A 26144-nucleotide genomic window follows, 5' to 3' on the forward strand; every position below is an offset into this window, starting at 1 on the left:
AGGGGTGTGGATGAAATTGCAAATAATGGAGGGGAGGAAGGGAGAGATGGTGCATGGAGGGGGATAGAGAGGTTTGACACAGGGCACAAGGTAGGGAGAGAGCGAGAGAGATGGTTGACAGAGGGGGAAAAAAAGAAATGCTGGATATGGCAGTGGCAGTGGAAGGGAAGGTACAGAGATGAAAGATGAATAGTGAGCATGGAGAACGAAGAAAGCATCAAATCGGCAGGAAACAACCCCCATCCCCTCCCCCCCCCCCCCCCCCCCCCCCCCGCTTTGATGAGGCTCACCTCTAAAGAGGCTCACCATAGCGGTAATAAAAGTGAATGGGAGAACTAGGTTTCCGCTGTCAGCAGCGCACATGGAGGATCGCTCAGTCAGAGTATGTATTACTACATTTTTGGGTCCCTCTCCACAGTGTCTCTTTATTATTAGATATGTACATCTTCTATATTAGTGATTGCAAATTTGAGACCTGCTTGGGTGGCTCCAGACAAATTTTTTTCTTCCAATGCGGCCCAGGGAAGCCAAAAGGTTGGACACCACTGCACTAAGGGCATTTTGTGCCACAGCTTTTTAAAAAGGCCCCCAAGAGAAACAAAAAATGAATCTAATGCATTGTATATGAAACTGAATCTTCAAGACTAACCCCCTGTTTTACTAAGGTGCGCAATGCGTTTTAGCGTGCACTAAATATATGTGCACGCTAACCGCTAACGTGTCCATAGACTAACATGCACGTGTTAGCGTTTAGAGCATGGTTAGCGCGCGCTAAAACGCTTAGCACACCTTAGTAAAAGGATCCCTAAGTGTTATTATGTGATGAAAATACTGTAAGTGTGAAGTAAATCTCATTAGTTGAATGAGATATGATAATATTGGGAAGCTACTACCACAGGAATTTATTTTATTACTGAAAATGGACAATAAATAACAATAAACATAATAATATTACTGCAGCTTTTCATTTTCCTTCTGTTATAGAACTTTCATAGATATATCACATAGTTAGTGGAATTTTAAAGCATGTGAGTGATATAAACCATATATTTAAACATGCAGGTTTTTGTTTCTGTGTGGGTTTAGGTGATAAAGAATCCTTTAAACTAGAGGTATTCCGCCCCAGAATAACATCATTATTTATACAAAAAAGATTCATATACTTTGATCACTTGGAAGGTGTGAAAATAAACCCCATGTCCACAAATTAGTCTAAATATCAAATCCATACAACTGTAAACAAATCCTTTACATTTGCAGACACCTAGCATTTCTGAGGAGTTTCAGCAAGTATTTCATTTCATAACAGACAATCCCCCCGACCCCCACACACACACCTGTTTTCTTTACTAAGCTGCAATAGAGGTTTCTGGGGAATAAGAAACAATATGGTATGATACCATAGCCCGTAGCACTAAATACTCTGACGCTGCTCTGACGCTCATAGAATTCCTAAGAGCATCGGAGCATTTACACCCCGGGCCATGGTAGAAACCTCTACTGCAGCTTAGTAAAAGAGGGCCAGAATCGGGGATGGAAAAACACTTTAGTAAAAAAAAAAAAAGCCAAACTCATAGAAAGTCATTATCAGTCTCCAAGTATACTGTATCAGTGGGTCAGTGTCTGAGATTTAAGACAACTGTGGGTGACGTTTTACAGAGTTGCTTTGGTGGAGATAATTCATGAATAAGCCCCTGTCTGGGGGACAGCATTTTCCTGCTGAGGTACTAATATGACTCTATAGCTATGACAATCCTGACTAAAATGGTGTGCAATATATATGTGGAAGGAAATGTATGAAATTCTGCATATGGACATACAAGGTGTGCAAGAACCTGCTAGTACCAGGAATGACCTCAACAATAATAAAAGTAATAGGATTATTTTTATTTTTTTTTAAATACCAGTTATAGCACCAGTTGACAGAGCAAACTACAATAAACATTCAGAGGCCCTTATATTAAAGCGTGTTTAGCCTTAGCATGTTAAAGTATTTTACAGTGTTTTGCCTGTTAACTATTTTTTTTTAGAGGGGGCATGTCATGGGCAGAGAATGGATGTGGAAATATTAACCAGCTAGTGTGTTTGCATTAATGTGCACTAAAGACCCCTTTTACAAAGCTGCAGTAGTGAGTTTCAGAAAACAAATGTGCTGCATCACATTTGCTATGCGGAAATCACTATCATGGCTTAGCACTTCCTAAATAGGAACATTAGAGGCCATTTTACCAAATGCGGTAAAAAGTGGCCTTAGCATGTTCTTACATTTTTTCCACAAGAACAAAATGGCTGATTTTTATTTTTTCCCATTAGCACATAGCCATTGGCGTGTGATCCCCTACTGCCACTCATTATGTAGGTGGTAAGGGCTCATGCACTAAGGCCCTGATTCTATAAAGAATGCCTACATTAGGCTTAGCTTGGCACCCTAATTGTAGCTGCCTAGTGACACCTAAATTCGGGATCCATGTCTATTTTTTTAAATTGGCTTAATCGGTGTGGTAATTGAATTTGCTGGTTTTTAGCCAATATTAAAAAAAACCAAAACATTAATCAATCAATTTAAGAGTTTGGCGCCAAACTCTTAGGATGCCTAGCGATGTGTAATTGGAGGCACCCTCCCACATTTAAAGTCACCTAAGGATGCCTGAAAAAGTAGGTGTGCTTAGAGGCATAGAATAGGCATTTTTGAGTTAGGCATCCAACGTAGGTGCCACCAGATTAGGGGCCCCTGTTATCAAGTTGCGCTAGAGGTTTTTTTTTTTATCATGAGCTGGTGCGGTAAATGCTCTGATGCTCATGGAATTTCAAAAAGCATCAGAGCACATATCTCGCTGGCCCGCACTAAAAACCTCCAGCGCAGCTTGATAAAAAGGGGGAGGGGGATAGGTGAGGGAAAAGCTGGCCTAATGGAACAGCGCTTTTATCTAGAACAGTACACCGACAAATCCACAGATGACAATTGCACTCTGACAAATGCACCCTGGCAATTGCGTGCACGCACAACTGCGCACACGATAATTGTGGCCCGTCAAGGATATCCGGAAGGCCCTGATTTGCTCAGACTCCTCAGGCCGCGTCCCTTAGGAGGGGCTTGAGGTGCTTCCCAAGGGATGGGGGCCTGAGGAGTCTGAGCAAATCAGGGCCTTACAGATATACCTAATCCTAACACTAGTTAGGAAAGGAATCTTTTAAGTGTAGTGGGGGGGACCCCCCTCAAAAAGTGGGTTACTTTGTAACCCTCAAAAAAGATAAAAGAGTATCCTGTCAGGTCGCAATTGTTGGGTGCTCGCATTCAGTGCACGCATTTGTCGTGCGCGCAGATGTCGGGGAGCAATTGTCCTGGGCGCATTTGACGGGTCACCATCTAGGACACGTAGCAACACCTAAGACTGTTTATTCGCCGCTAAGTGTGATTCTATAAACGGCGCCTAGGGGTTGATTGACAACTGTGCTAAGGCAGTTAAGGCAGCACTGTTCGATAGATTTATCTTCTAATCAGATACCATTTTAAAACTATTAACACCATGCTGATAACTTTAAGAAATAAGTGTATTTTTACTAATTGTATTCTGTAGTTCGCTGGCTATTTGTATTCTGTAATTCGCTGATTGTCCAGCTCTCTTCAGTGTAAACCACCTAGAAGTCGTAAGATTGTGGCGATATAGAAAAAAATAAAGTTATTATTATTAATAAAATGTAGGTGCTGTTAGGTGTCATTTAGAGAATCCGGCCCTAAAAGGCAAAGTTGCTGTGCTAACCAATTGGTGCAGAACATGCCCACTCTCTGCCCCCAGACATAGCCCCTAACACTAAACTAAATTAAACTAAACTAAACCTTAAGTTTATATACCGCATCATCTCCACGGAAGTAGAGCTCGGCACGGTTTATAAGAACTTAAAAATGAGAAAGGGTAGGAAAAGGTTTACATAAGTTTATAAATCGAGTGGAAAAGTAAGGGAAAAAAAATTACATGTTAGAGAAGAGCCAGGTTTTTAGTTGCTTGCGGAATAAATGGAGGGAGCTCAGGTTCCGTAGCGGGATAGTAAGGTCATTCCAGCGACCTGTGATTTTGAAAAGAAGTGATTTTCCCAGTTTACCTGCGTGGAGAATACTATGTAGGGAGGGGAAGGATAGTTTTAATTTATGGGCGGTCCTGCTGGAGTCAGGGCACGAGGAGTTGAAAGAAAGTGGGATTAGGGAAGGAAGGATGCCGTGAATAATCTTAAAAGCCAGGCAAGAGCATTTGAATTGGACTCTGGAAATCACTAGGAGCCAATGAAGATTGGCCAGGAGTGGGGAGACGTGGTCAGATTTACGTTTTGCAAAAATCAGCTTGGCTGCCGTGTTCTGAATAAGCTATTATTTTTTTTGCATGTGGGTAGTGTGTGCATATGCAGAAATTACCACAGGAAACCCGAGGCTTTTTTTTTTTTTTGCTGCAGAAAGCATGCAGTTCAGTAAAAGGACCCCTTAGTGTGGGACCTGCAAAATAAAAGAGAAAACCCTAAATATTTCCACATTGAATCTAGGCTTAGCACACAGTCTGAGTCTAGGTAAATTTTTCTGCTAAGATAAGTTTATTGTAGGCCGCAGCATGGTTACATAACAATAAACGATACAGTAATTATCACTATCATAGAATTTAATTCCTCTAATAAGCATATCAATTTTTAGCACTAGCAATAACTACTGTATCTATTACTGAATTCTACCCATCTACTAGCTATCCTAATCCCGACCCAGGAGGCCACACTATCACGAAATGGGGGAACTATAGCTACTGCCATGTACATTAGTCATTTCAAAACATGTATGTAGGCACCGCCGTTCAAGCCGTGCTCTACTCCCACTTGGCCTGAGCTGCTGTCCAAGCTTCTCGGGCCCCACTGACTGCTCCTGCCCGCTTGCGCTGTTCAAGCAAGTGAGTACAGCTGGTCACTTCTCGGGCATGCCCCTCCGTCCAAGAAGGGTTTCTCCTTAGCCATCGAGGAATAAGAGTCTTCACTTTAGATTGGCACAAATCCTAATCCCCTTCCTCCTAATCCCCTTCCAGCTCATCTTGTGGGCCCCCCCTTGATCACTAATCCTGCCATAACTTGAGGCAGTGACTCCTCACTTGCCGAGAGTCCCCACCAGGACCCCATGCTGTGGCATCCTTCAAGGGTACTGGACATTGTGTGTAAGCATTGCTGAGGAAAAGTATCCGGACCTATGCCGAGATAAACCCCATCCCCATTCAAGTAATAAAGCCCCATGTGCACATGCAGAGTGCCTGAATGAATTTAAACATCCGCTTCTTGGACTCATCCGCTTCTTGGACTCTGTTGTCTCATTCTCTCCAGTGTGCTGCCTCCGCATATTCTGGCTGCTTCTGCAATATCCTGCCACATGACACTGTGCATGGAGGTCATATTGCTTACATAATGTATGATGATTGCCTATGACTGTGATAAGAGAGTCAAAAGATCATTGGCCCGATTTGTACCTGGACTTGTACCGCGTAATCCCTACCACATAAGTCCTGCGCACCCAGAGTGGTCAAAAATACATACTACTTCCTTCCTAAGGAAAGGAGACTATAGACAGACAAACAAATGCGTAAGATCACCCCAAGGTAAGAGATAACTGCCACTGAAGCAAAGCCACAGCTCATTATGAACCCAAGAGGCTCGAACTTAGGGAGAGAAAGACAGGACAGTTGCTGCTGAGGCAGTAGCCAATACCTTTTAAGAAAACATGGAATCGCTCTGCCCTCATGGGTGCACGATCGACTATATAAAGTCCCCGTCCCCATCACTGAGACGACAAGCCAGGACCGTGGCTCAAACATGGAGACCATGTCAAGACAGTGATCCATTGACATGGAATCCGCTCCTGGACAGCGAAAATGCTCCTTTCAAGCCTGACCGTCAGCTCCCTTCACCCCCTCCCCCGCCCCAGATGATCCAGCATGTCCCGTGCTCAGGCAATTTGGCACCTGCGTGAAGCTCCAGGCAAACACCTGTAAGTGGTCATCCCTGATACTCCCTGCTAGTGGCTGTGAAAAGGGGAGATCTAACAACATGTATACCAAGGTGATGAGTGATGCTATAGTGGCCATATAGCCGACAGCAGGTCTAAGGTAAGCCTGATGTTAAACCGAAGAAACAGCCTAAATTGGGTCCTCAGAAACTGACAAACAGAAGAATTGGTCTTAGTTTAGGAAGATGTACATGACCCAGGAAAGTTGGGCTACTTCCAGAAAAGAGGGAGCTAATTAATAGTTATAGGACTCCTGCCAAGCAATTCATAGCTGTGTTCCTGACTGATGTGCCCCCCAAAGAAGCTCCACCCACTGACCATTCTCAGTAGGGGACCCAGGAAATTTACCTGATAGACAGGGAACCTGAACTGCATCCTCCAAGGGCTTGCCAACTGACAAGCCGAAGAATGGCCCTAGTTTGTGATGATGGACATGATACAGGAAAGTCAGGTTCCTTCCAGGATAGAAGAAGCAAATTAATGGTTATAGCACTCCAGCCAAGCAACTTCCAGCTGTGCTCAAGACAGATGTGTCCCCAGTTTCCGCTCCACCCACTGACCATCCTCACACTTGTAGAAATAGGGGAGCCAAAGGAATAGACAAGGAACCTGAGCTGCGCCCTCCATGGGCTTGCTAAGGATTCATGGAAAGAAAACCTTGAGAAGCAAGAACTGTCAAGAGAATCTGGAGTATGCCATAATGCCACTCCCTATCCAATAACCCATCCTAGGAACATCCTGCAAGAGCAAGTCACACCTCCCACTAACCCCTGCCTCAAAGTCTAGCCACTCCTGGGGAGAAAGAGGAGGAGCAAGTGTCACCACAGAGCGCCACTGAGGTGAGTGGCGAAGGCCTTGGGAAGGTCATTGCACAGGGAAGCTGCTATCCCCTTCCTTAGATACACCAAATGAACAAGATCTGCTATCCTGATTGAAAGAAAATCAAATACCCTACATTCCAATACCCTACGTTGCTCCTCCTCCCCCCCATCTTCCCCCAACAGTGGAGCATCAGCCGCCAGCATATCCTAAAGCCCCTATTCTATGCTTATAACCCAGGCAGTCCTCTAAAATCCATCTGTTTCTGCAAATGCTGCCCTTGACATGAACTGAAACTTCCAGTGAGAAAGAAAGTGTTATATATGAACCAGATGTTCCAACATCCCATTCCGCAACCCCCGGAACAATATCTAGAGGACATTGTCAAAATGGAATTGCACAAATAAGCGAAACTATGAGAATTATATGGATGCATCAGGATGCTAGTGGAATAAACCCGCATGGAAAAGATATACGGAAAATCCATATTGAAGGTGACTCGGGCCATAGCCATCCTTGTTAATAGAATAAGCCCCAAAGATAACAAAGGGAAATTTTACCTGGCAACTGATGCCCAGTTACAGCAGCTTTGGAGTTCTCCTTTCCATTACCTGCTGCGCCGTGGAGCACAGAGTAGCATCGACTGAGAACAAGAAGAGGCGGTTGGCCAGGCGCGGCCGGAGAGCGCCATGCATGGTAACCATGTGCCACCAAAAGTGTTCAGGGAGGCCTCACAGTGAATGCGAGCCTCCGACGTGCAGCGGCAGCACGACCGACGAGTGAGGAAGAAGAGAACGGCGCTCCGACCTGTTAAGCGGAGTGCCCTTATCAGCTGTGGACTGGGCTTTAGGGAGGTAAGGCACAGACCACTGTCCTCTTCCTCCCGGTGCGCCACTAAAAATATGGCTGTGCTGGGAGAGTCCTAGTTTAAATTGCCCACCACTCACCTTGTCTCCACCCCTTTTCTGTCCTATTGGCTACCCTCCTCTGCAGTGACCCACAAGTTACTCTGGCCTGCTTCTTAACCTTGAGGGGAACCATACATCCTTTATCACCAACAATCTGAATCTTAGGCGTGCACTTGGACAGATAGCTAACATTGACTGCTCAAATCAATCATGTTACTCGCAAAGGATTGTCCACTCTTTGGAGACTTAGATCCATCATGAAATTCTTTGACCAAGCGCCATTTACTCTCCTGGTCCAATCGCTAGTTCTCAGTATCTTGGACTACTATAACATCATCTACCTATCTGGACTTCGCAGACATTTCCAGAAATTAAGCATAATTCAAAACACCGCAGTAAGGCTGATATTTAACTTGAAAAAATTGATCACTTAACCCCTTTCTACAACAAACTCCACTGGCTAAAAATTGAGAATCGGGTATTTTGTAAGTTCGGCTGTCTCTTCTATAAGGCCCTATATGGTTTATTTCTGATTACCTCACCAATCATTTCTTATTTTCCAGACCCGAGCGGACCTCTCGACCCCAGTCACTCTTTTCCTTCCCATCTGTTAAAGGTTTCTCGCATAAGAGATTCATCAATAAATTCTCATCCTTCCAAATAGCTTCTAAAGATCCAGTATGGAATCATCTGGTCCATTCTTCTACATCATACATGCATTTTAGGAAGATCCTGAAAAATCCTCCTTTCCCCAAACCTGATGACCCAGTTTTAAATTAACCCTTGATGACCCAAGACTAGACAACTTTCACTCATAATCTTACCCCAACCTCAATTTTTTGTTTATTGTTTTTTATGCATTAGTAAAACTGTGTTATTCTAATTAGTAAAAAAATTACTGTTCCTTGATGTTTTTTACTATCCTGTACACCGCCTGGAACCGAAAGGCTAATGCGGTATATAAATAAACATTTAAGTTATGTTTTGATGTTATTAGGCACTGCTACTAGCACATAACTCAGCTGTTTACTGTTTGTTTGTTGTTGTTTTTAATTTATTTATAACCCGCTTTTCCCAAAGCAGCTCACAATATAAACATACATAATAAAAATACATAAAATACATGTAAAAAACACTCACAAAATAAGCGACCGGTGCTTACACCAAAACAGATGCCTTAATGCCCATATTTCATATTACAAAATAAATGTCTCTTCAATAACTTCTTAAACCCATCAAGATTATATTGTTTTCTGATATAAAAGGGTATAAGATTCCATTCCTGGAGTCCCCTACATGAAAACATAGTCACACATGAAGAATTCAGTCTCAATTCCCTTACAGATGGCACAAACAAATCACCATGATGGACAGCACAATTTTGATAAAGGGCCTGTGATTCAGACATAGTTCCTACCAGTGGCATAATGAGGATGAGAAGTGCTGGGGCAGTGGTGCCTCCTCCCCCACCCTCTTCTCCTTCCCCCACTCCTGCCCCATCCTCTGCCCCCTGCCACGCGCGCACACCCTTTACCTACCCCATATCTCTTTCAACTTCCATGGCGCGAGCAGCATCACCAACATGCTGCCCTTGGCAGTGTTGGTTCTCCCTCCGACATCATTTCCTAGGCACGGGACATGGAAGTGACATCAGAGGGAGAGCCGACGCTGACGCTGTTTGTGCCAGGGCAGTTAAAAGAAGTATGGGGTAAGGAAAGGGTATGCATGTGCAGCAGGGATTCAGGGAAAGAGGGGGTGGAGAAAAGAAGGGGTGCCGGCACCCTCACCAACATGGCATGGGGGAGGACCTCCCCCCTAACTACGCCACTTTTTCCTACACTGTATTGAGGGGGAAATCATCAATTGGTGCTAATCAATTTAGGGTGTATTCCAATTAACTCCAATAATTGATTGTTAGTGCCTAATTGCCTAATTAATTTATGCATCTGGGATCTGCACCCAAATTTGAGCAACTTATATAAAATCTAGGAGTCAGTGTCTGTATTGTGCGTTGATTCCTGAGGATTCAGCATTCTGAGCCTCTGTGAGGATTCGGAGGGAGTCATAGCCGTCACGTAAAAGTGACAGTTAGTAGCTGAATTTAGAACTCTTGAAAGTAGCGTTGCTGAAGAGCCTCGATGAATGGCTCCTGTGTGGGTGCAGTTACTTCAATGATTGTTTTTAAAGTTATTCTAGAAAGAACATAAAATGGGGGTGGGGGGGAACCCCTCCAAGTAGTTGTAAATAAATGTTCCTGACGACAGACCAATCCTTTATTCCATATGAACCACAAGCCCATAGGAGCAGGAGAAAACCTTAACGGAAAACAAAGTCAATCCTGAAAGTTTCTTCTTTTACTTCATTAATCCTGCATGATTTTCCAGTTTAGCTTCTGGTCAGTTGTTTTTGCCAACACATTTGTATTTTCTACCTGTGCAGGTTGGGAAACAGATTGCCATTTGATGGGCCAAGTGAGCCTGACCAAATCACAGGTTCCTTAAAATCTGACACCGACATTTTGCAAAGTACGTTGCCTAAAAACGATAAATTGTATGTTGATGTGAACAGAGCACTCAGCAGGTGAGTTTTTCAGGGTCTTAATTATTGGTTACCTACTAGAATAATTTGCTTGTAAATTACTACAAGGCACTTATTCAGCCGAGTAATAAAAAAGGAAGAAAATTATTTAGCTTGGCAAAAATTAATATCAACTAGCTGGACAATAAAATTGGAAATAAAGTAATATACTACAGTATTATTCCTATGGGACAGCAGCAAAATAATTAAAAATGAATCAAACTAAAGAATGCAGACATCCCCCACAACTGCCCCCTCCAAACCCCCTGCATCCCCCTATAGCCCACAACCCATACCAACACCAAAACCCCCACAGGGTAGGAGGGGGGGGGGAACTTCCCAAACCTTTTCCCATACCTAACCTCTCACCCACCACCCAAACATTAACCTCCACCCTCTAAATTCCCTCAGCAACTCTACCTGTCCCATCTCTCCTCCAGCCAATCAGCTTCCTTCTCCAACCCTTTGCCCACACTTCCCACAACACTCAACCTCTCATCCTTCCAATCACATCTCTCCCCAACTACACTATTATACTCCACTCCCTTAATCCATGCATTACCACTCACCTCCAGCACCTCACTCATTACCTTCTCTCTCTCTCCCATTTCATCTCCACCTAATTGCTAATGATGCAGCTCTGCCAAGGCTAACTATCCCCCTGCGAACTCAGGGGTCATACTAATACATGCAAGAGGTGTGTAAATGTGAGAACCCCATAATAGAATTGTCTTTATATTTTGGTATACATCTGATACATGCTCTACAAATGATAATTAAAACAGGAGATAAAAGAGTGTTCTTTTAAGCTTTTCTAGCATGCCTAGTTTTAGAGGCGTAAAACAAACCAGATATGTAAATCGGAAGTTATCAATCATTGCTACCAAGAGGAACAGTTAGGAAATTTAAACTCTTGACTGTATAAAGTTCATTGTTGTTTTTTGCTGTTATGGAATTGTTTTGTCATTTGATCTAGAACAGCAAGGCATACTGATGGAATTTTCACTAGTAACTACAGCAAATTCCTGGGAGAACTTGCTGCAAGAAAATACCTAGAGTCTCTTATCGGAAAAAGAGGAAGGTAAAAATCTTACACTTATCCCTTTGATAAATAATACATCTAGCTCAGTTGTTTCAAATATCTGATTCATGATAAACTCCAATGGGTCATGTATCTAGAGCATCCACATAAGCAATGTAAGAACTAGAGAATGACACGTGGAAAAAAATCTGTCCCCGTCACTGCCCCTTCACCAGACCACCATCCCCTTCACTGCCCCATCCTCATTCCCGCCGTCCTCTTCACTGCCCCGTCCCCATTCCCGCCTTCCCCTTCACCGCCCCGTCCCCTTCCCCGCAGCATCCACCCTTCCCTCTCGCCACCTCACCACCCTTCAGTGACCTGAGAATCTCGCTCCCTCCCCCTTACCTTCGCAATGCATTAGTAAAGAAAATTACTGAAGCTGGTGGAGACTGCCTGCCTGCTTGTGCTTAGGTCCCTGGCTGGGCTCGAGATTTGTTGGGTGTCAGGGCTGCCAGGAACTCCCAAAGCCAAATCTACGGCCAAATCTATCTCCCTCCCTCCCTCCCCCTTACCTTTGCGTCGTTTTAGTAAAGAAACTTACTGAATCTGGCAGAGACTGCCTGCCTGTGCCTGCAGTCGCGTGTGTGGAAGTTGCATCAGAGGAGAAGCTTCTGCCCACACATATGTGTCCCCATGCCCACAGTGAGCACTTTTTCCCTCCCACCATTTCGGCGGGTTATCCGTAGCTACCTGCAGCTAGCCGCGGGTAACTGCCACCATGTCATTCTCTAGTAAGAACCAGGTTAATTGGCATATTTCAGTTATCAGATTTATTCAGATCTCAAAGATGACATTTAGGAACCTCGACTTAGCTAATGTTGTTCTTTCAAATATCCTCTTTTTACCTACTCCTCATTGTTGGGGGTTATTTGATCATGACCCCACCGTGGTGCCAGATTTACTACCTATTTGAAATACTTTATTAATTAAAACCCATTTATGAATAAAGAAAGATGTGTTCAACAAAACATTTACTAAATTGATAGAAACCATTTCATATCAAAGACAATTAACACATTCTCATCACAGGCTTGATGTTTTGGGATAAATTCAAACCAGGACCAAGCTTTATGATTGCCATTTCACAAAAATGGGTTGAAAAAGAAGAGCAAATATGTACTATGCAATTTGATTTAAATTAATAATATATGAGAATTTCTTTTAGATTTTGTTTTCTAATAATATTTCACAAGAAAACAAGTTTTTATTACTGTTATACTGTACTATGGTTGCTAATGTTTTTGAACAGTCTTAATAATAGAATAGTCATCGTTAACCCACGTTAAATGCAATGGCTTTGCAGTAACTGTTGGGAGTTTGTCCAGCATTCCCTCTGCAGTTTATGCAAAGAAATATTCCCTAGTGTGCCTTACTTTCTGGCATTATTGGTGGGGGGGAGGGGGTAATTCTATAAATGTTACCTAGATTAGGTGCCACTAGGATTCTTGATTGTAGTTGCCTAGTGGTTCCTAGTTGAATCCTGCATGTAACTCCAAATTCAATAATTGACTGTAATAAGGCATTTTAATTGAAAGCTCCATTAAAAGTCAATTGAAAACAATTTAACATTAAAATTGCACATCTAAATCAAGGCACCTAGCAGTACCTAACAAACCCTATCTGAAAAGTGGGTGTGGTTGGGGTAGAGCAATGTTTCTCAACTCGGTCCTGGAGTACCCCCTTGCCAGTCACGTTTTCAAGATATCCACAAAGAAATCTGCATGTAATAGAGGCAGTGTATGCAAATCAAGTTTAAGCAAATTTAATGTGGATATCCTGAAAACCCGACTGGCAAGGGGGTACTCCAGGATCGAGTTGAGAAACACTAGAGTAGAGAATAGCATAACATAGGCGCCGGTAGGTGTCTGTGTTTGATGCCAGGAAAACCTTGACTTAATGTATTGGCAGTAGCGTACTGAGGGGGGGGAGCAGTCCACCCTAGGCGTCATCTTTGTGAGGGCGCTAGCACCTGTCTTCCACTCTGCCCCCCCCCCCCACTACCGCTCATGCATGCTCCTTCCCTTCTCACGTACCTCTTTAACGTTCCCAGCGCAAACAGCAACCCCATCTGCTGCTCACGCGGACAGTGTACACCGCCTAGAAGGCTGTTTGGGTGGTATATTCAATTATAAATAAACTTGAAACTTGATCGTCAGCTTTTTCTCTGACGTCACTTCCTGGACCCATGCCTAGGAAGTGACAACGGAGTAAGAGCCAATGCTGGCATGAGCAGCAGGTTGAGGTTGCTGCTCACACCAGGAACGTTAAAGATGTACGGGGGAAGGGAAGGGGCATGTGCGCGCAGCAGGAGGGGGTGGGGAAAGAGCGGCTGGAGGTGGGGGCGGAGAAGAGGGCGGGAGAAGGGCGTCATCCTCCTGGGCACCTCTTACCCTCACTATGCCACTATGTACAGGCATCTAAGTCAAGTTAGGTGCCAGTACATATGATTCTGTGATTGGCGCCTAGTGGAAGATTGCATTGAGTGGCACCTAGGACTTAGGCACCATTTATTGAATTAGGCCCTATGAACATCCCTGTACCTACCACTATCTATTGAGGTAATGTAAACTGAACTAATGTTAACTTCAGATTTGTGAGTTAGTGTGTGCAACTCATGGCAAACTGACTCTTCACTCATACCCTACCCAGTCCCTGCCATGTCCTTCCCTAAGCAGTTAGCACCAGACTTTTACCACGATCTAGCTATTAGCATGTGTTAAACATGTGCTATCTTACTGTATCTTAGTAAACATACCCCTTTGCCATAATATAAATTCACCCAGTACTCAATAGCAATAAGACTTGACCTTGGCAAGCTATTAAATAACTAGTGTCTGAAACAATGGGCTCAGTTTAACCAAATTCAATTTGGGATAACTTTGCATAGGGTTTCTACTGTAGGTAGGAAAATGGGCAATTAGATCTGGCATTAAAAACTGTGGTAGTAAATTGTAACTGACTTGGTAAATAAACATGGAGCCTTTTATAAAATATTTCTAGCATCTCAAAAGAAGCATATACATTTGGCACCACACTTGAGGGGAAACCATTTTTTAAATGAACACATTCAAAAAAGAAATGGTTTTTATACATTTAAGTAGTGCCACACACATGTATATCGAACATTTTTGCTATGTAATGTCTATTCAGGTAGCACCATTTACATATCTAAATGGTTGATTTTGTATTAGAGAGTTGCGCGGGGACAGAAATCCCACCCGTCCCACCCGTCCCCGCCAAAGTCCCACCCGTCCCCACCCGTCCCCGTGAGGAATCCCACCCGTCCCCACCCGCCCCCATGAGGAATCCCTCCGTCCCCACCCGTCCCCGCGAGGAATCCCCTCCGTCCCCACCCGTCCCCGCGAGGAATCCCCTCCGTCCCCGCCCGTCCATATAAACTTCAGAAATAGTTATTTCATTTAATTATGCTACTGAATTAAAGGCTCTGGTAGAAACCCATTTACAAATAAGCAAAAAGACTTTATTAATTTGAAAATATTAATTGGGAAGAATACATACTTTGCAAATGGGTTTCTACCAGAGCCTCTAATGTTTATAAATTTTTATCAACACAACTAATATACTACTTTATCCTGAAGCAAAATAAAAAAAAAGAAATATAATTCTTTTCCTACCTTTGTTGCCTGGTTTCTGCTTTCCTCATGTTCTCATTCAATTCCTTCCATCCACTGTCTCTCTTCCTTCTGCATCTTCCATTTGCTCTGTTACTGTGCCTCTCCCTTTCTTCCCCCTTCCAAATTGGTCTGGCACCCATCTTCTTCTCTCCACTCCCCCCATAGTCTGGCATCTGTCTTCTTCCCTGCCAGCGTCTTCTCCCTACTCTCTCTTCCCCATTTCCTTTCAGCATCCTTCTCCCCCCTCTGTCTTCCCCATGGCTTTTCAGCATCCTTCTCCACCCCCCCCCCGTCTTCCCCATGTCCTTTCAGCGTCCTTCTCCACCCCTTTGTCTTCCCCATGTGCTTTCAGTGTCCTTCTCCCCCCTCTGCTTCCCCATGTCCTTTCAGCGTCCTTCTCCCTCTCTGTCTTCCCCATGGCTTTTCAGCGTCCTTCTCCACCCCCCCCCGTCTTCCCCATGTCCTTTCAGCGTCCTTCTCCACCCCTTTGTCTTTCCCATGTGCTTTCAGCATCCTTCTCCCCCCTCTGTCTTCCACAAGTGCTTTCAGAGTCCTTCCCCCCCCCTTCCCATGGCCTTTCAGCGTCCTTCTCCACCCCTTTGTATTCCCCATGTGCTTTCAGCGTCCTTCTCCCTCCTCTGTCTTCAAGTGCTTTCAGAGTCCTTCCCCCCCTCCTCCCGTCTTCCCCATGGCCTTTCAGCGTCCTTCTCCCCACTCCTTCTCTACCGCCCCGGGTGCAGCACAGCCGGCCAGGTCCCCTTACTTTTGTGGCACTTCCCCGACCGACTGACAACAGCCCCGGTCCGACAAACCTCCCTGCCCTTAACTGCGAATCTAAATTACCTTATTACAGCTGCTGTAAGAAGATAATTTAGATTCACGGCTACAGGGCAGGGAGGATTGTCGGACCGGGGCTGTTGTCGGTCGGTCGGGGAAGTGCCACAAAAGTAAGGGGACCTGGCCGGCTGTGCTGCAACCGGGGTGGGGTGTGGCGGGGCGGACCGCCCCCTCCCTTGGTAGCCACTCGAACCGCGAGGCTACTCTCCTCCTTACCTGCACTGCCTGCAGCACAGAGCCAAACGGAAGTCTTCCCGACGTCAGCGCTGACGTCGGAGGGAGGGAGGGCTTTGTTTAAGCCCTCCCTCCCCTCCGACGTCAGTGCTGACGTCGGGAAGACTTCCGTTCGGCTCTGTGCTGCAAGCAGAGAAGGTAGGGAGAAGAGCCGCGTGACTGAGTACATTCAGCCCCGCAGGAACCCCGCGACCCTCGGAGGCGTCCCCACGGGATCCCCGCAACCCTAGGGGGCGTCCCCACGGGATCCCCGCGACCCTAGGGGCGTCCCCACGGGATCCCCGTGACCCAAAGGGGGAACCCGCGGGATGCCTGCGGGTTCCGCGGGATTCCCGTCGTCCCCGTTCCCGTGCAGCTCTCTATTTTGTATACCACTCAAAGAACTTACAATGGAAACAAGTCCACTAAACGATAGATCAACCAAATATAAAGGACTTGTGAATATAAGAATACCTACAATATATTGCAGAACTCTTAGATACCTGTGCTGTTAAATCAAAATTGATTTCTCCAAATAGCTTATACAGGTCAAAGATATCATTCATTGAGTTCTACATTTTTAATGAAGTGCAAATGCTTTGTGCAAACAACTCAAAAATAAAGTGCTACTCTGCAAATAAGATTAAAGGCAGCACTTATCTTAAAACGCTGTCAGTTCTAATGCAATGTCTATGAAGCCCAACGGGACCCGTTTCGCCGTATCTCCGGCTTCTTCAGGGGTCTTACTTGAGATGGGGTTGTGCATGACTTGAAACTGGTGTAAAATGTCAATGCATGTATATGCATTGCAGTTCTAAAATTTAGAATACTTGGCCCTGATTCTATAAATGGTGCCTAACAGAATTTTATTTATTTAAAAAATTTCTAACCCACTTAAAACTAAGCGGTTTACATAAAAACAAACATAATCAGCATGTAACTAACACAAACATAAATAAATAGATCAATACATCTGAAGCATTTGCAATCAGAATTATAATTCAATCAAGAAAATGCCTCCACAAACAGAGTTTCTTTCAGCAGTTTCTTAGATTTTTGAATTTGAATTTTTGATTTAACTTTTATGTTAATAATTACGGTATATCAAATAAAGTAACTGTAATATCAGAAAGCAGCCTCAACTGTCCTGTCAACTTATTCCATTCTATTCGGAACACCTACTGATCCAAGTTTCCAAGTTTATTAAAAATTTTGATAAAACACCAATCATAAATTCTATGGGGCTCATAATCAAAACAGAAATACGTCAAAAATCCCATCTAAATTGGCACTTAGACAATTAATAAGACAAGTCATCCAAGTGTCAGCAGCACTGAAGAGGCCTAAGCTGTTTTTAAATACGTCTAAAACCCGTTTCGGTTAAGTGTCGATAACCGAAACGGGTTTTAGACGTATTTAAAAACAGCTTAGGCCTCTTCAGTGCTGCTGTACGCCCAGAGCTGAAAGGGGCGTTTTAGGAGGAATGGTCAGGGCAAGATCTGGGCGGGACATGGGCTGACCTAGACTTTTTCGTATAACCAAAAGTGTAATGAGGCTGCTTGGACAGAACTTGTACGTTGTGACTTAGGCAATGTAAAAGCAGGTCTAAGTGCCCAGAAGGTATCCAAAGTGACCAGATAAAAACTGAAGACACAAAGTACAGACCCCCACAAACTCCCCCAGTGATTGCTGATACCCCCCCCCCCCTTTTACAAAACTGTAGTGAGGTTTTTAGCGCTGGCTGCAGTGGTAACTGCTCCGATGTGATGTCATAGGGCAAGTCAACACCGATATGGGCATGCTTCTCAGGCTGGAAGAGTTAAAAAGGTACAGGAAAAGGGAAGTGTGTGTGCGTACGGCAGGGGAGGGGTGGGGAAGAGGGCAAGGGAGGAGCACCACCGCCCCAGGCGCTGCTTAATCTTACTATGCCACTGGCCATGGCTCACCACATAAAAATAGGGCAGGCTTTTTTACACACCCATTTATGTGGTAAACCTGGTTGCTTAAGGGCTGAATATTAGAATTCAAGCAGACAGGCAGTGGCGTGGTAAGGGTGAGCGGCTCCTGGGGTGGTGGCACCCCTCCCCAACCCTCTTCCCTGCCCCTGCCTCCCCCCTTCACTTTCCCTCTGTCTTTTTAACTCACCTTAGTGTCAGCTCGCTCTTTGACAGTCCTTCCTAGGTGCAGGTCCCATAAGTGACATCAGAAAGAACGCTGATGCCAATGTGGGTAGCAACCTCACACCGGAGAAGTAAAAAAGGTGTGGGGGAATGCAAGGGGTGCGCATGCGGCAAGTAGAGGAGCATGGGGGGGGTCATAGAGAAGGAGGAGTGCCACGCCCTTAGGAAGACTGCGCCATGGGCGGACCATTCCCCCGCACCCTCCTTACTACGCCACTGTAGCCAGGTGCCCACTCTGCCCCTGAAACACCCCAACGTAGCTGGCTTTCATTTAGATACTAACCACAGCATCCAGTGGCACTTAGCTAGTTAAGAGCCGCTGAATATTAGTGGCTAGTCCTAACCAATCAATTTAACCGGGAAGCTCAGTCGATCTTTTGTTTTCAAGTTTGTATAGATCTGGAATGAACTTCCTGACTCCATTAGGCTTAAAGGCCAGCTGCAATTATTTTGTAAATTCCTGAAAACTTTGTTGTTCTCGCAGTTTTTAAATGCTTTAACTATAGTCTCAACGAAATGATAATATTATACTTATTTTTCTTATGCTTTTCTTATGTACTTTAGTTTTTAATTAGTTCTTCCTTACTTTATGTTTTCTGCTATGTAATCTAGTCTTAATTACATGTGAACCGAGTCAAGCTCCACTGGGAGATGGCCTGGTATATAAACCAAAGATTAGAATATTGGCCCCATAGAAGATGGTATCCTGCTATTTTTAACACAGTTAAAAAAACAGCAATCAAAAAACAAAGGTATCCATTCATTTCTATTGAATACGTGGAGGGGCATAATTGAAAGAAACGTCTAAGTCTGTTTTCACCTAAGTCGCAAGTCGTCCAAAGTCAGACACAGCTTAGGACACATTTTTGAAAATACGCCCAAAATATATATATTTTTTTTAAAAATCATCTAACATCTAATCATCTTCCAGCCATCTGATCATTCAATTAGATAATTTCTTGAATGAAAAGGGGATAGAAGGGTACAGAGAGAGGATCACTGGGCAGCCGCGTGAGCGGACTGCTGGGCATGATGGATCTCTGGCCTGACCCAGCAGAGGCACTGCTTATGTTCTTATGTTCAAGCTGCTAAATTGTCCACCTTTATTCCAAATTTTCATCCAAATATTCGTCCAAGTCAAAAACGCCTAGAATAAGCCCTGTTGGACGTGGGGGGGGGGGGTCAGCAAAGTGATGGACTGGACACCCAGACATGGCACCTGAATAGTGTGGTACCTTACAGGGCACTGCTGTGAACTTCACAAAAAAGATGCCTCATAAACATCTCACTACAGCTCCCTTATAGGTCATGGTGAGCCTCATAAAACACCCCCAAAGTATACTATATCCACCTGTCTACAACCCCAATAGCCCTAATGGCTGCAGGAGCCACTTATATGGCAGTACAAAAGGGTTTCGGGGTTTCACCATGAATGTAGTGATTACAGTGGCTTATGGACCTGGGTCATCCTCTCCATGGGTCCTTAACCCACACCCAAGATGACTTAAGCTGCCTCTGTGCAGCTCTACTAAGCTTTCCTATGGCAGGCTGCCAGGTGCTGATGTTCTGGAGGCAGATATTTAAAGTTGTGATTATGATTTTTAGGGGGGGGGTCGGTGATCCTTTGGGTAGTGTGTGGGGGTCTGTACTATGTGTTTGCAGTGCTTATCTGGTCACTTTATATAGGTTTTTGTGACTTAGACTATGTTTTAAATGGCCTAAGTCACAACGTCCAAGTTCTGTCTAGGCTGTGTTGTAAAACTTCTGGTTATATATTCAGTATGACTAAGTCTAGCACGGCCCACGGCCCGCCCAAAAAATTCCCACCCTCGACACTCCTCATGAAGCACCCCATTTAGCTCTTGTCATTCAGCGGTACTGGGAAGGCCTAAGTCATTAGTAAACACGTCCAAAACCCGTTTTGATTATCGGCACTTGGACGTCTTTCGTTTATGATCGTCCAAGTGCCAACTTAGGCCGGTTTTTGGACGGTTTTCTCTTTCGATTATGATCCCCATAGTTCTTATAGAAAGCAATTTACCCATCTCTTCTGATGCGTTTCCTATATCTCATATTTTTTTTCTGTTAATGTAGTAACAGCTTTAATGAGGAGCAGATGCCAGACAAACGTCACGCTGATGCTATCTTCACTGAAAACTACAGCCGTCTTCGGAAACAAATGGCTGTGAAAAAGTATATAAATTCAGTGCTCAATGGGAAAAGAAGGTACTGGATATTTGAAACACTGCAGACAACTCCAAAGATCAACTGATCTGATTTTAAACAGAGCAATGCTTTTAAGAATTACCCTTTAGATGCTTTAATTGTAGCAATCAGCCTGCTGAACCAGATGTACTCCAACCAGTGCTCAGGTCAAACCCAACCAGTCATGGTTTCAGGATATGTGCAATGAACATAAATGAGATAAATTTGCATATGCAAATCTATCTCATGTATATCCATTGTGAGTATCCAGAAAACCTGACTGCCTAAATGTGTAATGAGGACTAGATGGAGAACCCCTGTACTTAACATTAGCAGGACAAATTTCAAAGACACGAGAGTACACCAGTGAAATATGAATTTACCGAAATAAATTTTCTGCCTGGAAACCGTTCCTAATCATTGCAGCTAGAAACACATGTGAGGCTCTGTAGTATGCATAGTTCTGGTTATGTTGAAGGGAGGCATTCACAAGGGTGTGTTTAGGTTGGGGCTAGAAAGAATTGCATGAGATTGGAGATGTCCATTAAAAATCTACTCACAGCAAAAAACAGGTGTAAAGTCAGTGGGTCATGGGGACCCATGGGCAGTTTTCAAACAGCAGGTAAGCAAGTAATTTCCTTTGGAAACTAGGGGCGAGTCTTACAGACTTTGCACCCCTAGGCATAGTGATCAAAAATTCCCTCTGCATTACCAAAGACTTAACACAGAATTTGCCTGGAAGCCACATATTATAAACAGGAGACGAGATAACTGTATAAAGTATTTTTGTATGTAAAGCTTGTTTTATATATGGAAGAGGGCCCTTGTTAAATTGTGTGCAGGCTTATGCATAAAAGATATTAAAGTCTACATGTTGGCATTCCTAGCAGTCGCATGACTTAAGAATGAAAGCAGAAGGCTGACTGCTTGTTTCCATAAACAGAACATTGATGTTTAAACTGGCAGGCTTGCCACACACATTGAGCAGAGTTAAAATGCAAATAAAAATTCCCACCTCCTGTGTCGTCCACCAAATGGCACTGCTCTCCCAGTCCCTGCAGTAGCTGACCTCCCTTGTGAACCAACCCAGCCATTACTACCTGAGTGCAAACCTGCTCAGCCTGTTGATCCTGCTGACCAACTGGGCTGGAGGCCAAAACTTTGAAAGGACAGGGGCCAAATCAGAGTAACCTGTTAGCCAAATATATATGTCTTTAAAGTACTTCCTAAAATGAATATCATAATTTAACCAAGACTAATCACCATAGGTCCTATGTCCTCAAAATTATGTATATCTATTTTGAAAAAAAAAAAGGCTTGGCTACAAAGCAGGCTTAGCTCCACTCAAAATAGCAGCAAATATATTAAAATCTAGTACCCAATTATGATTAGATTTAGGGACTCTCACTTTCCTTTTCTTTCCTTCATCCTTCCCCTCCTTATTTGGATGTTCAAAAGTGTGTGTATTAAGGTCAAACTGTCCCTGAACTCTGCCTTTGGGGATGCTTCTGCTGCGGTGGGTAAAAATGTGCACACACAAGGTTGGATTCAGGAAATGGCGCCGAAACGTAAGCGCTGACAAAGATTCAGCGCTAAGCGCTATTCTATAAAGGGTACGTATCTTATATAGCGTAGCATTTGGTGCCTAGTGCATGCCTAACTATTGGATACCAGACTTAACACCTGCTAAAACCTGATGCAAATTCTGGCAACCAATTTAGGCATTCTGTTTTTCTGCATGCAACATTTTAGAACACCCCTGGGAATTAGATGCCATGCCTTATAGAATAACGCATACACAGATTTTAATGAGTGCCAATTAACATCAATAATTGTTTGACAGCACCCAAATATTGATGGTTCAGAGCTCATTGTCCAATTTATTTGCTTGCACATCTTGGAAATACACCCAAAGTTGGGTGCACAACTTTGGGTGCCCTATGTAGAATCCAGGGGGCAGTGTGCATGCTTGTGTGTTTGTTTGTTTTTTACCCATATTGTAGAAAAGCCTTTTTGTAAAAGACCAGGTGAAGTACTGCTTTATTCATTGATATAACTTGGAAATTTACCCTTGAAATATTTAAGTTATGCCTGATGGGCACTTCATTTATGTGTGGTATATTTTGTAAAATAATATAGTTCTTTTGCAGGTTTTTAACCCCAATATATTTAATAAAGAGAAATGAAAAAAAATATATATATTGTGATCAATGTTCTTTTCCGAGTGTATGAAAGCACAATTTTTTTCTGATGTGCAACAGTGAGGAAGAAATCAAAACTGCCAATCTTCCAGAAGAAGCAGATCCTGCCTTCTCAGAAAACTATGATGATGTCACGGTAGATGACCTACTGAGCCATCTCCCATTGGTAGGCTCATTTTTTCATTGATAACATTTATTTGTATTTGGACCTATGTACTTTTTTAAAAGATAGCATCTTGAAAGACAATATTGCCTCATAGCATGTTAGTTTTCAATGGAAGTAGCAACCTAGAAGTACCAACATCTGATTTCCTCTTGACAAGAGATTTCCTGATAATTAGACAGATTGATTATCACTGTATAATCATTATAGCTGGGTATTTCTGCTCCTGCAATTAGTAGGCATTAACAGGACAATTCTAAGCCTGATATTCAGTGCTATTTAACTGGCCAGTTCTTTTTGTGTTGTGAGCCATTTCATGCAGAATGCACATTTCAGAATACAGATCATCCTAGTGCCTGACTTTGAGCACCATTTATTGAATCCCTCCTATTTATATTCAGTGGCGTTTATGCACTACTGAATATATGAATTATTTTGTAGCTGCCTTAAGGAAAATTGATCTCATTTTATATCTATCTATCTATATACATATAGAGTATGGTGCTCATTTTCAAAGCAGATGAATGTCTTAAAATGGCCAAAAAAATGTCCATCTGCCAAAAACATCCAAACTGGAGAAAATATTCCTTCACTCAACATATAATTCAACTCTCGAATGCATTGCCAGAGAATGTGGTGAAAGCAGTTAGCTTTGCAGGGATTAAAAAATGTTTGGATAATTTTCTAAAACAGAAGTCTATGGGCTCCTTTTACTAAGCTGCGATAGCAGTTTTAGCGCACGCTTAGCACGCGCAGAATTGCTGCACGTGCTAGACGCTAATACTAGCATTGAGCTGGCATTAGTTCTAGCCATGTAGCTAAAAACGCTATCGCAGCTTAGGAAAAGAAGCCCCATGAGTCATTATTGAGATAGATTTGGAAAAATCCACTGCTTATTCCTAGGATAAGTAGCATAAAATCTAATTTTGCTCTTAGGGATTTGCCAGGTGCTTGTAACCTAGTTTGTTCACTGTTGGAAACAGGATACTGGGATTGATAAACCTCTAGTCTGTCCTAATATGGCAACTCTTATGCTCTTATATTCTTATGTTCACATAGCAAGGGAACATCTAGGAAACATCTAGGGAGCAAGAAGGTGAGCAGATGATAACCAGAGGGATGAAGGTATGGACCCTCCTTCATCTCCCAATAGTTACTGACTCCTACCCCCCTAAGAATTGAAAATGACAGTAGATACCAGGGTCTATGAGAGCTTCAAGTATTATGGCCATTCCTAATAGAGCAGCAAGCGAGTGTCAGTAGTAGCTTAGTGGTGGTCAGTTATGTAGACTTTGACAATGGATAGGAACAATGCCCACTCACTCCTTCTCCTCATGTCTCTATCCTGAAAATGGCCACCACAACGTCTAGAAGCAGCCTTGCAAACTCTTTCTTTGGGAGGGGAATAGGGTGGATGAGGAAGATATTCGATTTGGGGGTTGGGTGGAAGGAGGTTACATTAGAATCAGAGGGTAGGTGGACTTGCTTCCCTTTATGTTGGTCCTGGCCAAATTAACCCTGGATATTTACTATTACTACTACTACTACTACTATTAATTATTTCTATAGCGCTACCAGCCACACGCAGCGCTGCGTAGAATCACAAAGGATAAAACAGTCCCGGCTAGAAAGAGCTTACAATCTAAACAGGCAAGACAGACAAATAGGATGTCATGGATACAGTTAAGGGGAACGGTTAATCTGCAGGCCGGTTTGGCAGGCAGAGGAGTAGGGTTAAGGATTGAAAGCTATATCAAAAAGGTAGGTTTTCAGTCTGCTTTTAAACAAGGGAAGGGACTTGACAGACAAACTGAGGTAATTTATTCCAGGCATAGGTGGGCAGCTAGATGAAAGGAACAAAGTCTAGAATTGCCAGTTACCCAGAAATGACCCAACATTGAATATATAAGGCTAATTCTACCTATGGCAGTCAGTGTTTCAAATAACACTGTGAACTCAATATTGACTGGTTTATATAATACACACACACAGAAAGATAGTTGTAGATATATGAAATAGATATACTCCATAGATTTAGTTTGTTACACTGTGCTGAAATTTATCAGTATTCCATTTTTCACACCAAAATGTGTTACCATGGTTTCCTATTCATTCAGCAGCTTTCAGTATTCAGTCAGTAGATTTGTTACTGATAAATTTATTTTCAGAGGATGCCCTATGAACTAATAAATCTCTCTCTTGAAGACACTTTTTTATAGATTGGGTTTTTGAAGATCCTCTGTGGTGGGGGTAGGATGTATTAAATGCTGTCATATGAAGAAAATATATGTTACAGCTGCTGTCTTTGTGACATGATATTATTTCTCTTTAAGTTGCATAGAAATCAATTAAATTGTCCGAATTTTTTTTTTTTTGTTTTGCAGAATATCTGAAGATGATATGGGGGAAGACACTGCAAAGACAAGTTTACTACTTTTCTAGAATTCCACATAGTATGACAAATGGCTTCGTTATTCAAATTAAAACAACCATGTTGTGAAGTGAACCTTGTGATCAATTTGTTTCTTATCTAACATATGAAAAGGTTGACATATGCTGTACCTTGTACATAATAAATTAGAGATCTCTACCGATAGTTGTACATATGTATGCAAAGCCTTTGAGGCCATGAACAATCCTGTGATTTCCATCTGCTGTAAATCCTTTGTTTCAATAAAAGCATTTAAAAGACGAGTGTGCCCAAGAGGACAACCGTGTTACGCTTTAACCAGCTTAACTGAGCTATGGCAGCGGACCTTCAGACCAAAGTATATGAAATAATGGATATATTTACACACCACTTCTTCACACTACTTCTTCAGCCAGAGATGCAAGGGCAAACTGCATACAGTGTATTCAAACCAATGTTATGAGTAATTTAAGACATAAATTTAGAAAGTTCTGTATAAAACTGTGTAATTATTTTTAGCATTGTGACACAAAGCTAAAAAAAAAAAAAAAAAAGAATGCCTAGAAACAATTGGGACCTTTCATAGAACTTTATTTTTTTTTTCTTCAAGGTTTTAAATATTTTCATAATTTAAAGTCTGAAATGTATGTTTATTTTTAATAATATGATCAAGGAGCAATTTTTAATCTAGAATTGCCAAAGTATGCCAAAGCATAAGGGAAAATCATTCTCTTGACTGCTGTTATGTAACATTTTATCTACAGCAAAAACGATTCTACAATGTAAGTTGTGAAATATGCAGACAATAAAGACATTTTATTATCGGTGCATATTTTGACTTGATTCATAGTAACAGTCCAATTGCAAAGGAACCAGTTCATTGACAC

The 26144-nt window shown here is 42.9% G+C and overlaps 1 protein-coding gene across 2 annotated transcripts in view; it reads left to right on the forward strand.

Annotated features, from left to right (window-relative positions):
• The window catches only part of VIP (vasoactive intestinal peptide), a 37463-nt gene extending 11647 nt beyond the window's left edge, over positions 1-25816 (forward strand). For both annotated transcript variants that reach the window (XM_033939009.1, XM_033939010.1), the window contains exons 3-7: positions 10192-10332; positions 11306-11410; positions 20373-20504; positions 22745-22850; positions 25232-25816. In XM_033939009.1, coding sequence (XP_033794900.1) covers positions 10192-10332; positions 11306-11410; positions 20373-20504; positions 22745-22850; positions 25232-25240 — 493 coding nt within the window. In that variant the 3' untranslated portion in view covers positions 25241-25816. The remainder of the gene's footprint in view (positions 1-10191; positions 10333-11305; positions 11411-20372; positions 20505-22744; positions 22851-25231) is intronic.
• The last annotated feature ends 328 nt before the right edge of the window (positions 25817-26144 follow it).

The sequence above is a fragment of the Geotrypetes seraphini genome, chromosome 3 (assembly GCF_902459505.1).
Source record: "Geotrypetes seraphini chromosome 3, aGeoSer1.1, whole genome shotgun sequence".
Classification (NCBI taxonomy): domain Eukaryota; kingdom Metazoa; phylum Chordata; class Amphibia; order Gymnophiona; family Dermophiidae; genus Geotrypetes; species Geotrypetes seraphini.